The 15,479-nt window shown below is 44.6% G+C and overlaps 1 protein-coding gene across 1 annotated transcript in view; it reads left to right on the top strand.

Moving 5' to 3' along the window:
* The first annotated feature begins 8,151 nt into the window (after nt 1–8,151).
* The window catches only part of LOC138851245 (phosphatidylinositol phosphatase PTPRQ-like), a 115,647-nt gene continuing 108,319 nt past the window's right edge, over nt 8,152–15,479 (top strand). The window contains exon 1 of the mRNA XM_070080151.1: nt 8,152–8,318. Within this exon, the coding sequence (XP_069936252.1) occupies nt 8,238–8,318 (81 nt within the window). The 5' untranslated portion in view covers nt 8,152–8,237. The remainder of the gene's footprint in view (nt 8,319–15,479) is intronic.

The raw sequence follows: 15,479 nt of genomic DNA, 5'->3' as shown, positions 1-15,479 counted from the left end.
GTTATTTTTAGGTTTTCTGTAAATTTTAAATTTGAATTCATTATTACCCTTAATAATTAAAACATCTAGAAAAGGCAATGAGTTATTTTCTTCAAACTCAACAGTAGAGTTTATAGAATGGGCTAAGCTATTTAATTTGCCAAGGAAATGGTGTATATCTACACTTTTGGGCATAAGACACAAAATATCATCAACATATTTGAACCTAATTTGCCCGAAATGTATATATATATATATATATATATATATATATATATATATATATATATATATATATATATTATTTATATTTCATATTAACGCATCGGCCGATTCCCACCAAGGCAGAGTAGCCAGAAAAAGAAAAACTTTCATCATCATTCACTCCATCACTGTCTTGCCAGAGGGATGCTTTACATTAAAATTTTAAAACTGCAACAATAACACCCTTTCTTCAGAGTTCAGACACTGTACTTCTCATCTCCAGGACTCAAGTCCGGCCTGCCGGTTTCCCTGGGGTATAATGGTAATCCCCCTTATGCTTGCTAAGAGGCAGTTGAACAGTCTTGGGCCCTGGACACTAGTTGTGTTGTCTCCCTGTGTACTCGTGGCGCCCCTGCTGCTTTTCACAGGGGGAAAGTTGCATCTCCTGCCGAGTCTTATCCTTCCACAGGGAGTGATTTTCGTGTGCAAATTTGATACTAATCCATCTAGGATTTTCCAAGTGTATATCACCATATATCTCTCTCGCCTGCATTCCAGGGAATACAGATCAAGGGCCTTCAACCGTTTCCAGTAATTTAGGTATCTTATCGTACTTATGTGTGCCGTCAGCAGGTCAGCAATTTCACCTGCCTTGAAGGGGGCCGTTATTGTACAGCAGTATTCCAACCTAGAGAGCACAAGCGATTTGAAGAGAATCATTATGGGCTTTGTGTCCCCAGTTTTGAAGGTTCTCATTATCCATCCTATCATTTTCTTAGCAGATGCGGTAGATACATAGTTTTGGTCTTTGAAGGCGAGATCCTCTGACATTATCACTCCCAGGTTCTTCACATTACTTTCTCGCTCTATTGTATGTTAGAATTTGTAGTATACCCTGATACAGTTGTAATTTAGTCAAGTTTTCCATATCTGAGTAGTTGAAATTTCTCTTCATTGAACTTCATATTGTTTTGAGTGGCCCATTTGAAGATTTGGTTTATGTCTGCTTGGAGTCTCGCAGTGTCTTCGATGGAGGTCACTGACATGGCAATCCGGGTGTTATCCGCAAAGGAAGACACAGAGGTATGGCTTACATCTCTGTCTATATCAGAAATGAGGATGAGGAATAGAATGGGAGTGAGTACCGTGCCTTGTGGATCAGAGCTTTTCACTTTAGCTGCCTCAAATTTTACTGTTTACTATTACTCTTCTTGTTCTTATTGTAAGGAAGTTATAGATCCATCTAACAACTTTTCTTGTTACTAATTTATCACACATTTTATGTGCTATTACACCATGGTCACATTTGTCGAAAGCTTTTTGCAAAGTCTGCATATACTTCATCAGTAATTTCTATATCCTCTACAGCATCCAGGACCTTGTCATAGTGGTCCAATAGCTGGGACAGACAGGAGAGACTTGCTTTAAACCCATGTTTCCCTGGGTTGTGTAACTGATGGTTATCTAGGTGGTTGGCAATCTTGCTTAGAACCCTTTCAAAGATATTCATTATGGGATGTTAGTGCTATCGGTCTGTAGTTCTTTGCAATTGCTTTGCTGCCACCTTTGTGGAGTGGGGCTATGTCTGTTGTTGTTAGTGAGTGTGGAACGACCCCTGTGTCCATGCTCCCTCTCCATAGAATGGTGAAAGCATGTGACAGGGGCTTCTTGCCGTTCTTGATGAACACGGAGTTCCATGAGTCTGGGCCTGGGGCAGAGTGCATGGGCATGTCATTTATTGACTTTTAAAAGTCTAGTGGTGTTAGGTTAATATCCGAGATTTTTGAGATGACCAGATTTTGGGTCTCGTTCATAAAGAATTCATATGGATTGTCGACCCTTAGTCTGGGCAGTGGGTCGCTGAACACTGAGTCATATTGTGACTGTTATGTCTGGTGGTGACTGTTATGTCTGGTGGTGAGAGGTGGTGACTGTTATGTAATATCTCACCCATTTCTTGGCTGTCATCTGTGTATATTTCATTATGCCTAAGCAGGGGCCCGATACTGGATATTGTTTTTCCCTTAGATTTGGAATAAGAGAAGATTTTTTTTTTCAATTAAGATTCCTTCAGCTTAATTTCGATATTTGCAATATCACTAAGCAGTGCCTTCCTTCGTATTTCAGATGTATTGGCCCCTCTCAGCAGCTCTGTGACTCTTCACCTTCGTTTGTATAGGGAGCATCTCTCTCTTTCTAGTTTACATCTTCTCTTTTTTTTCTTGAAGAAATGTGTCCTCAAGGACAAACTGAATGACCTGAAGAGAATGGAGGAGAGAATAAGCGATCTTGATGCCCATGATGCCCTGTGTCTCCTCACAAGGTGTCTTTCTATGCCAAGATTCATTCCATGAGGTGTGCACCCTCTTTTGACAATCCAACACTCGACGAATATGATGCACACCCGAGGTCAACCATTAGGAAGGCACTGAACCTGCCACTAGAGGATCGACACAACCATGCGGTGGGACACCCTTGCAGACTCCTCCAGTAGACCAGCTCCTCCCAAAGAGCACATACAGCTCCACTGGAGCAAACCGATTATGGAAAAAATCGCCAACGTAATGCTCTGCAACACTTCAGGAAAGGACAAAGCTCATCTCCTAGCGGTGAAGGCACCACACTCAGGAGATTTCCTTCTAGCTGTTCCCAGTTCGTCCCTGAGCACTCGACTCGACGCATAGGCCATTTGGATTGGTGTTGCTCATCGCCTAGCCGCCCCAATCCTCACCGACCATAGGTGCATTTGCCTGGGACTACACTTATGCTGCCACATTGGCAGACACCTACTTGCCATACTCTGTAGCTGAAAGGGGTGGAGCTGCTAGCCACAGGGAGACCCAGAAGTCCCGCAAATATGAAGACATTCCCCCTTGCTGTAACTTCATCCCAATAGGATCAGAGACCCTTTGAGCATCGGGCAAGTGTGCTCTAAAGTTCCTCAAAGAGCTGGGTGAAAAACTCATTATAGAAACCAAGGACCACAGGGTGGCCAACATCCTCTTTCAGAGACTCCGTGTTGCGATCCAGAGGGGGAATGCCTGCAGCATTTTGGGCATGCGGCCCACCACCGGGCAGCTGGAGTTGTTATCTATGTTGTTTTACTCTCTATTGAATTTTGACTTTAAATAAAATATATACTAAATACAGGGGGTGGTTGGAGAAAATTTTCAAACAACTTCAGGAAGAACCTTGTGTTTTTCCTGAAGCAAGTTTATTCTTTTCTCTGAGGATGAGGGTCCCCTGGACAGTTTTATATATATATATATATATATATATATATATATATATATATATATATATATATATATATATATATATATATATATATATATATATATATATATATATATATATATATATATATATATATATATATATATATATATATATATATATATATATATATATATATATATATATATATATATATATATATATATATATATATATATATATATATATATATATATATATATATATATATATATATATATACATATGCAATAAGATCACAGTAAACAGGTAATATCAGAATATGCAAAAGCAACCACTGTGAAAGAATAGTGAAATTCCAAGCACTTTCGTGACTTCTCTTATTGCATATATAAATATGCAAGAACAATCCCTGGGGAACGTGAATGATAGCTTTACAACTTTCTTGTTACAATCAACACTTTTCCAGAGGTTGCAACAGTGGAAAAGCATTGAGTGTCTGCCAAAGTAAGTGTGTGTATGAAAGATTCCTACGAGTGAAGAGATTTTCTCTCCTTGTTCCTTCCATGAAGTTCAACAATGAATGGGAACCTTCCTCTGGTTCCTTTGCTTGATGTGCCTGTACATCGCTCGATGGCAGGATTTTCTTTTTCCTTTTGTTCCATGTTAATGCTGTACAGATACCTTTGTTACCATGTTCCCTCTGTCAGGGAAAGTATTCTTGTTTCTATTTGTCTCCGTGTCCTCAGCATCTGAGATTCCTCACTTTCTTGACTCAGAAATTTCCACTCTTATTTCTATTGTTACTGACATGCTAAATGTTCTTTGTACTCTCCTAAATTATCTTCTCCTGTTCTTTGCTTCCCGTATGTTACCAGTCTCTTAAATCTTAAGAATACCCTCCGTTCTCTAGACATTAAACTTACTTTCCGTCAAACTAATGCATTTCATATAAATTAGTTCATTCCACTCATCTTGCCACAGATGCTTCCTGTGTATACTTCATTTTCTGCTCCTATTGTCCTCTCCAGTACCTTGGAGAAACTGGTCGACTTAAAGAGTAGAAATGTTGTCTTGCCGACACTAACAAAGCCCTTTTATATCATGTTGGAGATCACAGTCATTCCATTAACTGGTTCTCTGTCAAAGCTGTCTACCTCTTTAGCCTCTACGGTCGCTATCTTGCTTCAGCATACGTTATATACAACATTCCTAACATGAATGTTAGTCCATGTAGATGCCTTTCTTTCTCATAACATTGTCAAATGCTCTAAACTTTTCATCTCGTTATCTCTTCACATATCCCATATTTTCATTGCCTTTCCTGGCTTCTACTTAAGTGGTAGTTTTGTCCCATAAGGGATGTTTTCTTATCCCTGTGGGCCAGTTTTCAGTGTTCCTTCATTCTCATGTATATTGTTGGGGTTAGTACATACAAACACCCAAAGTCATATAATAAGTGAACTGTAATGGGACTTAGCTTGATGACGACTACACTGGTCCACAGCCAGTTCTTGTAGTCGTCGATGTAACCACCATTGGGCTGTAATAAAGATTAATGGTAAGTGTAATTACCCATAGAGGGTGTTGTATCAGTATTTCCACAGAATAACTGAATACTGACTGGATCCTTATACTCACTTGTGTTGGGCTAAAAACTCCTCCATAACCGAGTGTACTGTAAGTCTAGAGAAAAATGAACTAGCTATCTGCTGCGCAGCTGATCTAACTAGTAACATTTATGACCAGACATACCTGGGTGTCTGTATCGGACCCATATTTAACTCGGATATAGTTGTCTTGAGTGAAGCAGACATATTCTTTGAAGAATGTCGCACTGTGCTCCGTCAGGAAATTCGCAACACTCATTGTTATGCACTGTTCATCAAGTATTGTTTATTATTCACAGTCATATCACTAAACAAGCTCTTCTCACTTCTCTGTAAGTGTTTTGCTGTGTTTTTCGAGATTCTTTTATGCACAAAAACGCGCGATCACTACAGTCTTTGTTATTACAATGTGACGCACGAGTTGCCTCGACGAAGTCTAAAAGGAATCTACCCCGCAGTGCCCCTCTGGCCTGACTTGCCCTCATATAAAGGATTCGCTGATACAAGCAGATCTGCCTTCCTTCCTGAACTGTAACAGCTTGCAACACAAATGCTTGATTTCTTGATATATCTCAATCACTGAGAGTTCATTATATCCAACATGTGAATAAAGTGAGGTAGAAGTTTCCCTGTATCTTTCCTGTTGTGGTACAGAAATTAATTACTCTTGTTAACTCACATTGGTTGCAACACTGATCTCTTGCAAAGAAGTCACATGACCGTGACACACGCTCGTTCTGCATCTAGAATCAATTAAAGTGTTGATGAAGAACCATGATGCCATCAGCCCCTCTGGAGGGCAGAGTCCCTCAGAGGGCTGAAAAGACTGAAAGAGGCTAAAAGGGGCTGATACTCCCCCTCCTGGAGAAAATTTTTCCACGTATATTGACTACCACCGCTATTATTACTACTGTTACTATTACCTTAGCTACTACCACCAATTCCACAGATACTATTGTCATTACCACTACTACCACTACAACAACTATTGCTACTACTACTACAACTGTTACTACTACTACTACTGCCTCTGTTGTTGTTGTTGTTGTTGTTGTTGCTGCTGCTGCTGCCTTCCCCCGCCTTCTCTTATATATTCTGACCACCTTCCCTCCCCTTCTCGCTTCTGTGTGCTCTGTTAATGGTCCAAGTCGGGCTGAAATATGGTCAGAAGTTTCACTCTCCTATGAGCGGGTTATTTGTTTATTGTTTCAGTCACGGTATTGAGATATTTCTCTTCTTTATTTTTGTCAGCTCTCACCCTGCCACAAATATATTGAAATGTATTGTGAATAATGGTAGGAAGAATGAGAACCACTGCATGTGTGTGCACAATGTAGAAGTAAGAACTGTTAAAAGAACTTGCTTGTGGGAAGTGCATAATTTGCTGTAATTCGGTCAGTCTCTTTTTTCAGACGATGCTGCTGGGAGGGTCTTATGATGTTAGGTAAGACACATATGCAACAGTTAGATATCTTCATTTCGAAACGTTTCGCCTACACAGTAGGCTTCTTCAGTCGAGTACAGAAAAGTTGATAGAAGCAGAAGAGACTTGAAGACGATGTAATCAGTCCATCACCCTTAAAGTTTTGAGGTGGTCAGTCCCTCAGTCTGGAGAAGAGCATTGTTCAGGGTCTTATGATATAACGTTTCCAAAGCAGCTGCTAAGATGGACTGTTGTTTAGGACGGTGTTACTGCAAGGTTTTCTTGTTGGAACTGAGAGAATCTTCATATGAATAGAACCCCAAGAAACTGGGTTTCTTGAATCTGCACTGAACCACCTGTCTGGCAGAATTTGTCGTATTAAAAACATAGGCTTATACTAGGCCAGTAGTTATATTATCGGCCTATTGGCCTATACTAAGCATGATCTCCTTAAACACTCCTCAGAATCTACTGATTGTAAGAGGAGGATAAGATGACTGATAAGCCAGTATGAGAGGCTAACATTTGCCCTGTCTGCATAGTACACTTGCTTGTTAAGTTTGCATCTATTGTTTATCACCAAGGGAAGAGTTTTGACCAATTTCCATCATAGAGTTCAGTATAGTTTTATATTTTTTTAGTTTAGGAATCTTAACGAATGGGGAATTAAAACCTAAGTTATTAGGTATCTGGGGAGGGTGTTAAGTCAGGTTCTTCAGGAAACAAGACAAGTGTCAAATGAGGACCCACCACTGGAGGTTTTGGTCATGTGATAGAGGCCTTCCACTGGTTTACCCGTTCACCACTTTAAAAATAAAAATTAGAGAGAAGGCATCTTAGTCATTAGAAACAAATACAATAAACGATCACAAACAATGATAACTGATAACACTGAATTATTTTATTTTTTATCCGTAACTACAGAATACTTTAATATCTATATACTTCCAGACCTCTTATTCCCAGCCCCTTACTCATGTACACTCTGACATTGTTCCTCCAGCACAGTCATCTCGACATGTTCAGAGACAATTCTTCTAACATTCAACTATGTACATCTTAACCATAAATCTTCACCCTGACTCTCTTAGTATACACAAACCCTCTACTGTAATTACAGTTATACCCAACATTTATTACAGGGAAGCACTGAAAGTCTTTGTTACCATCAGGTAACACTGGGTGGGTAGCAGCACTCTGCTGATACAGGAAAGCACTGAAAGTCTTTGTTACCATCATGTAACACTGGGTGGGTAGCAGCACACTGCTGAAGCATCCACCTCTGCTACAAAAAACAGCTTTCCGTATCTTTGTACCAACAATCATCACACTAAAGGATAAGATATTTCAATGCTACAAGATTGTAAATCATAAGATATATTAACAAATATAACACCAGTGTCGAAATTAACTAATATAGAAATGTATATAAATTCTCCTCAGTATTCCCGGAGATCCAGTGTAATCGAGCAGAATACAACGGGAAAAAATTTTGTTGTTATTGATTAACCAATTTACGGACTACGTGAGGCGGAGAGTGGAAATAGTAATAAGGTGAGTAATGAGTGAATCACTCAAGGTATGTGGCATAACACAGTGTCGCACGTATGGAACTTTCAAAACTATCCAATGATAAAACAAAGGTTGATAAAGCTTGGGAGAGGAATATTTATCACGTGTACTTCAGCGTCAGATATGATAGTGAACGATAAGGCAAAAGCATCAGTTGACTTCACCAACCACAGCCAGTAGATACCACAATCAGTTCTTCAACAGAGTTTCGTGCATCACAAACTGAAAAAGCAATGGTGCGCTGGATGGTGCAAGTATTGCTGCTGGGCGTCGTGCTGCTGACTGCTGCCACCCAGGACTCTGAAGAACATAAGGTAATCCATGGTGTAATTCTGTCTTCAAGACTCCACACGCTGTATTTGATTCAGCTATATGTTGCATAATGGCGGAATTCTCTGTCTGCTGCTTTGATGGTGCTTCTCAATACAAGCGAGGAACCTCTGTTGCTCTTTGATGGTGTTTCTCAATACAAACAAGGAACCTCTGTTGCTCTGATGTTGTTTCTCAGTACAAGCAAGGAACCTCTGTTGTTCTTTGATGGTGTTTCTCAATACAAGCGAGGAACCTCTGTTGTTCTTTGATGATGTTTCTCAATACAAGCGAGGAACCTCTGTTGTTCTTTGATGATGTTTCTCAATACAAGCGAGGAACCTCTGTTGTTCTTTGATGATGTTTCTCAATACAAGCGAGGAACCTCTGTTGCTCTGATGTTGTTTCTCAGTACAAGCAAGGAACCTCTGTTGTTCTTTGATGGTGTTTCTCAATACAAGCGAGGAACCTCTGTTGTTCTTTGATGATGTTTCTCAATACAAGCGAGGAACCTCTGTTGCTCTGATGTTGTTTCTCAGTACAAGCAAGGAACCTCTGTTGTTCTTTGATGGTGTTTCTCAATACAAGCGAGGAGCCTCTGTTGCTCTGATGTTGTTTCTCAGTACAAGCAAGGAACCTCTGTTGCTCTTTGATGGTGTTTCTCAATACAAGCGAGGAGCCTCTGTTGCTCTTTGATGGTGTTTCTCAATACAAGCGAGGAGCCTCTGTTGCTCTGATGTTGTTTCTCAGTACAAGCAAGGAACCTCTGTTGCTCTTTGATGGTGTTTCTCAATACAAGCGAGGAACCTCTGTTGCTCTTTGATGGTGTTTCTCAATACAAGCAAGGAACCTCTGTTGCTCTTTGATGGTGTTTCTCAATACAAGCGAGGAACCTCTGTTGCTCTTTGATGGTGTTTCTCAATACAAGCGAGGAACCTCTGTTGCTCTTTGATGGTGTTTCTCAATACAAGCGAGGAACCTCTGTTGCTCTTTGATGGTGTTTCTCAATACAAGCAAGGAACCTCTGTTGCTCTTTGATGGTGTTTCTCAATACAAGCTAGGAACCTCTGTTGCTCTTTGATGGTGTTTCTCAATACAAGCAAGGAACCTCTGTTGCTCTTTGATGGTGTTTCTCATTACAAACAAGGAACCTCTGTTGCTCTTTGATGGTGTTTCTCAATACAAGCAAGGAACCTCTGTTGCTCTTTGATGGTGTTTCTCAATACAAGCAAGGAACCTCTGTTGCTCTTTGATGGTGTTTCTCAATACAAGCTAGGAACCTCTGTTGCTCTTTGATGGTGTTTCTCATTACAAGAAAGGAACCTCTGTTGCTCTTTGATGGTGTTTCTCAATACAAGCTAGGAACCTCTGTTGCTCTTTGATGGTGTTTCTCAATACAAGCTAGGAACCTCTGTTGCTCTTTGATGGTGTTTCTCATTACAAGAAAGGAACCTCTGTTGCTCTTTGATGGTGTTTCTCAATACAAGCAAGGAACCTCTGTTGCTCTTTGATGGTGTTTCTCATTACAAGAAAGGAACCTCTGTTGCTCTTTGATGGTGTTTCTCAATACAAGCGAGGAACCTCTGTTGCTCTTTGATGGTGTTTCTCAATACAAACAAGGAACCTCTGTTGCTCTTTGATGGTGTTTCTCAATACAAACAAGGAACCTCTGTTGCTCTTTGATGGTGTTTCTCAATACAAGCAAGGAACCTCTGTTGCTCTTTGATGGTGTTTCTCAATACAAGCTAGGAACTTCTGTTGCTCTTTGATGGTGTTTCTCAATACAAGCGAGAAACCTCTGTTGCTCTTTGGGGTTCAAAATGACTAGTATCATGTGTTGATGTTGTGGTATATATAATGACGGATTCTCTGTTGTTTTCTGGTGTTCATGACGGCTGTCATTCTTTGTTGCCGTTGTGAAGTATATAATGACACCTCTTCTGTTTGCTTTGTGGTGTTCCTAACGGCTAGCATCATCTGTTCCTGTTGTGATGTTTAAAATTATTGGGATCATCTGTCACTGTTATGGTGGTCGTAATGAGTAGGATTCACTGTTCCTGTTGTGGTATAAGCAATGACTAAGACTTATTCAGGTATGTTCTTCACACACAGACGGGAAAATTCCTGGTCTAGTCGCAGTTAACATACATGAATATTCAACAACATGTCTGGCAGTTAACATACATGAACATTCAACAACATGTCTGGCAGTTAACATACATGAACATTCAACAACATGTCTGGCAGATAACATACATGAACATTCAACAACATGTCTGGCAGTTAACATACATGAACATTCAACAACATGTCTGGCAGTTAACATACATGAACATTCAACAACATGTCTGGCAGTTAACATACATGAACATTCAACAACATGTCTGGCAGATAACAACAACTCTCCTTCAAAGATATCTTGATAACAATTACTAATAACGCAAAATGTTACTTACCTGTTGTTTTAATTTATCCGAATATAATATTAATAGGAGAAAGAAACTGAGGAACCTTTTTAATGTTGAAAGTGACGTTGAAATTGATGAAATTGAAAGTCAAGAAAATAAGAGTGAGGTGCGAGCCTAGCCTAACTGGAGGGCATTCCGGGGCCTAGCTTAGCTTCCTAGCACCTAGCATACCTCCTGCCCCATTCCGGGGTTCAGCTTTGCTTCCTAGCACCTAGCATGCCTCCTGCAACATTCCGGGGCCTAGCTTAGCTTCCTAGCACCTAGCATGCCTCCTGCCACATTCCGGGGCCTAGCTTAGCTTACTAGCACCTAGCATGCCTCCTGCCACATTCCGGGGCCTAGCTTAGCTTCCTAGCACCTAGTATGCCTCATGCAACATTCCGGGGCCTACCTTAGCTTCCTAGCACCTAGCATACCTCCTGCCACATTCCAGGGCTCAGCTTAGCTTCCTAGCACCTAGCATACCTCCTGCCACATTCCGGGGTTCAGCTTAGCTTCCTAGCACCTAGCATGCCTCCTGCAACATTCCGGGGCTCAGCTTAGCTTCCTAGCACCTAGCATGCCTCCTGCAACATTCCGGGGCCTAGCTTAGCTTCCTAGCACCTAGCATGCCTCCTGCAACATTCCGGGGCCTAGCTTAGCTTCCTAGCACCTAGCATACCTCCTGCCACATTCCGGGGCCTAGCTTAGCTTCCTAGCACCTAGCATGCCTCCTGCCACATTCCGGGGCCTAGCTTAGCTTCCTAGCACCTAGCATGCCTCCTGCCACATTCCGGGGCCTAGCTTAGCTTCCTAGCACCTAGCATGCCTCCTGCAACATTCCGGGGCCTAGCTTAGCTTCCTAGCACCTAGCATGCCTCCTGCCACATTCCGGGGCCTAGCTTAGCTTCCTAGCACCTAGCATGCCTCCTGCAACATTCCAGGGCCTAGCTTAGCTTCCTAGCACCTAGCATACCTCCTGCCACATTCCGGGGTTCAGCTTAGCTTCCTAGCACCTAGCATACCTCCTGCCACATTCCAGGGTTCAGCTTAGCTTCCTAGCACCTAGCATGCCTCCTGCAACATTCCGGGGCTCAGCTTAGCTTCCTAGCACCTAGCATGCCTCCTGCAACATTCCGGGGCTCAGCTTAGCTTCCTAGCACCTAGCATACCTCCTGCCACATTCCGGGGCTCAGCTTAGCTTCCTAGCACCTAGCATACCTCCTGCCACATTCTGGGGCCTAGGTTAGCTTCCTAGCACCTAGCATGCCACCTGCAACATTCCGGGGCTCAGCTTAGCTTCCTAGCACCTAGCATACCTCCTGCCACATTCCGGGGCTCAGCTTAGCTTCCTAGCACCTAGCATACCTCCTGCCACATTCCGGGGCTCAGCTTAGCTTCCTAGCACCTAGCATGCCTCCTGCAACATTCCGGGGCTCAGCTTAGCTTCCTAGCACCTAGCATACCTTCTTCCACATTCCGGGGCTCAGCTTAGCTTCCTAGCACCTAGCATACCTCCTGCCACATTCCGGGGCCTAGGTTAGCTTCCTAGCACCTAGCATACCTCCTGCCACATTCCGGGGTTCAGATTAGCTTCCTAGCACCTAGCATGCCTCCTGCAATATTCCGGGGCTCAGCTTAGCTTCCTAGCACCTAGCATACCTCCTGCCATATTCCGGGGCTCAGCTTAGCTTCCTAGCACCTAGCATACCTCCTGCCACATTCCGGGGCCTAGGTTAGCTTCCTAGCACCTAGCATGCCTCCTGCAACATTCCGGGGCTCAGCTTAGCTTCCTAGCACCTAGCATACCTCCTGCCACATTCCGGGGCTCAGCTTAGCTTCCTAGCACCTAGCATGCCTCCTGCAACATTCCGGGGCTCAGCTTAGCTTCCTAGCACCTAGCATACCTTCTGCCACATTCGTTGCCCTGAGTTAGCTAAAATTCATTTGCATATCCCCACCCCAGTGGAGCGTGTGTGTGTGTCCCCGGTGGTGCGTGTCCCCAGTGGTGTGTGCGTGTCACCAGTGGTGTGTGTGTGTCCATAGTGGTGCGTGTCCCAAGTGGTGTATGTGTGTCTCCAATGGTGCGTGTCCCCAGTGGCGTGCGTGTGACTATGTGTCTCCAGGGGTGTGTGTGTTTCCCCATTGGTGTGTGTTTGTGTATGTGTTCCCAGCAGTGTATGTGTGTGTGTGTCCCCAGTGGTGTGTGTGTGTGTCCCCAGCGGTGTGTGTGTGTGTGTGTGTGTGTGTGTGTCCCCAGTAGCGTGTGTGTGTGTGGGTCCCCAGTGGTGTGTGTTGTGAGTGTGTCCCCAGTAGTGTGTGTGTGTGTGAGTGTAACCAGTGGTGGGCGTGTGTAGCTCCAATGATGCGTGTCCCCAGTGGTGTGTGTGTGTGTGTGTCCCAAGTGTTGCGTGTCACCAGTGGTGTGTGTGTGTGTGTGTGTGTGTCCCCAGTGTTGCGTGTCCCCAGTTGTGTGTGTGTGTGTGAGTGTCCCCAGTGTTGCGTATCCCCAGTGGTGTGTGAGTGTGTGTCCCCAGTGTTCCGTGTCCCCAGTGGTGCGTGTCCCAAGTAGTGCGTGCCACAAGTGCTGTGTGTCCCAAAAATGCGTGTCTCAAGCGGTGCGTGCCTCAAGTAGTGCGTGTCGCAAGTGGTGCGTGCCTCCAGTAGTGCTTGTCCAAAGTGTTGAGTGCATCCAGTAGTGCGTGTTCCAAGTGGTGCGTGCCTCCAGTAGTCCTTGTCCAAAGTGTCGAGTGCCTCCAGTAGTGCGTGTCCCAAGTGGTGCGTGCCTCAAGCAGTGCGTGACGCAAGTGGTGCGTGCCTCCAGTAGTGTGTGTCCCAAGTGTTGCGTGCCTCCAGTAGTGCGTTTCCCAAGTGCTGCATGCCTCCAGTAGTGCAATTCCTAAGTGGTGTATGCCTCCAGTAGTGCGTGTCCCAAGTGGTGAATGCCTCCAATAGTGCGTGTCCCAAGTGGTTCCTGCCTCCAGTAGTGAGTGTCTCAAGTGGTGCATGCCTCCGGTAGTGTGTGTCCCAAGTGGTGTGTGCCTCCTGTAGTGCGTGCCCCAAATGGCTCGTGCCTCCAGTAATGAATGTCCCGAGTCGTGCATGCCTCCAGTAGTGCATGTCCCAAGTGGTGCATGCCTCCAGTAGTGTGTGTCCCAAGTGGTGCGTTCCTCAAGTAATGCGTGTCGCAAGTGGTGTGTACCTCCAGTAGAGCGTGTCCCAAGTGGTGCATGCCTCCAGTAGTGTGTTTCTCAAGTGGTGCATCCCTCCCTAGTGCGTGTCCCAACTGTTGGGTGCCTCTGGTAGTGCGCTTCCCAAGTGGTGCATGCCTCCAGCAGTGCATTTCCCAAGTTGTGCATGCCTACAGTAGTGCGTGTCCCAAGTGGTGCATGCCTCCAGTGGTGCGTTTCTCAAGTGTTGCGTGCCTCCAGTAGTGCGTTTTCCAAGTGGTGCGTGCCTCCAGTAGTGCTTGTGGAAAGTGTTGCGTGCCTCCAGTAGTGCGTGTCACAAGTGGTGCGTGCCTCAGTTAGTGTGTGTCCCAAGTGTTGCGTGCGTCCAGTAGAGCGTGTCCAAAGTGGTGCATGCCTCCAGTAGTGTGTGTCCCAAGTGGTGCATGCCACCAGTAGTGCGTTTCACAAGTGTTGCGTGCTTCCAGTAATGTTTTTCCCAAGTGTTGCTTGCCTCCAGTAGTGTGTGTCCCAAGTGGTGCGTGCCTCCAGTAGTGTGTGTCCCAAGGGGTGCGTCCCTCCAGTAGTGCGTTTCCCAAGTGTTGTGTGCCTCAAGTAGTGCGTTTCCCAAATCGTGCGTGCCTCCAGTAGTGCATGTCCCAAGTGTTGCGTGCCTACAGTAGTGCGTGTCCAAAGCGGTGCGAGCCTCCAGTATTGCGTGTCCCAAGTGTTGCGTGCCTCAAGTAGTGCGTGTCCCAAGAAGTGAGTGCCTCCAGTAGTGCGTTTCCCAAGTGGTGCATGCCTTCAGTAGCGCATGCCCCAAGTTTTACGAGCCTCCAGTAGTGCGTGTCCCAAGTGGTGAGTGCCTCCCGCAGAGCGTGTCCCAACTGGTGCGTGCCTTAAGTAGTGCGTGTCCCATGTGTTGCGTGCCTCCAGTACTGCATGTCCCAAGTGGTGTGTGCCTCAAATAGTGCGTGTCGCAAGTGGTGCGTGCCTCCAGTAGTGCGTGTCCCAAGTGTTGAGTGCCTCCAGTAGTGCGTGTCCCAAGTTGTGCGTGCCTCAAGCAGTGCGAGTCACAAATGGTGCGTGTCTCCAGTAGTGCATTTCCCAAGTGGTGCGTGCCTCCAGTAGTGCGTGTCCCAAGTGTTTCGTGCCTCTAGTAGTGCATGCCCCAAGTGGTGCGTGCCTCCAGTAGTGCGTGTCCCATGTGGTGCGTGCCTCCAGTAGTGTGTTCCCTAAGTGGTGCGTGCCTCCAGTAGAGCGTGTTCCAAGTGGTGCGTGCATTCAGTAGTGCATTTCCCAAGTCTTGCGTGCCTCCAGTAGTGCATTTCCCAAGTGGTGCGTGCATCCAGTAGTGCGTTTCCCAAGTGGTGTGTACCTCCAGTAGTGTGTGTCCCAAGTGTTGCGTGCATCCAATAGTGCGGGTCCCAAGTGGTGCATGCCTCCAGTATTGTGTGTCCCAAGTAGTGTATGCCTATAGTACTGCGTGTCCCAAGTGGTGCGTGACTCTAGTAGTGAGTTTACCAAGTGGTGCATGCCTCCAGTAGTGCGT

This window comes from Cherax quadricarinatus, unplaced genomic scaffold (genome assembly GCF_038502225.1).
Source record: "Cherax quadricarinatus isolate ZL_2023a unplaced genomic scaffold, ASM3850222v1 Contig174, whole genome shotgun sequence".
Lineage (NCBI taxonomy): Eukaryota > Metazoa > Arthropoda > Malacostraca > Decapoda > Parastacidae > Cherax > Cherax quadricarinatus.
The sequence above is the reverse complement of the archived record's forward strand: the minus strand, read 5'-3'. Positions and strand labels throughout refer to the sequence as shown.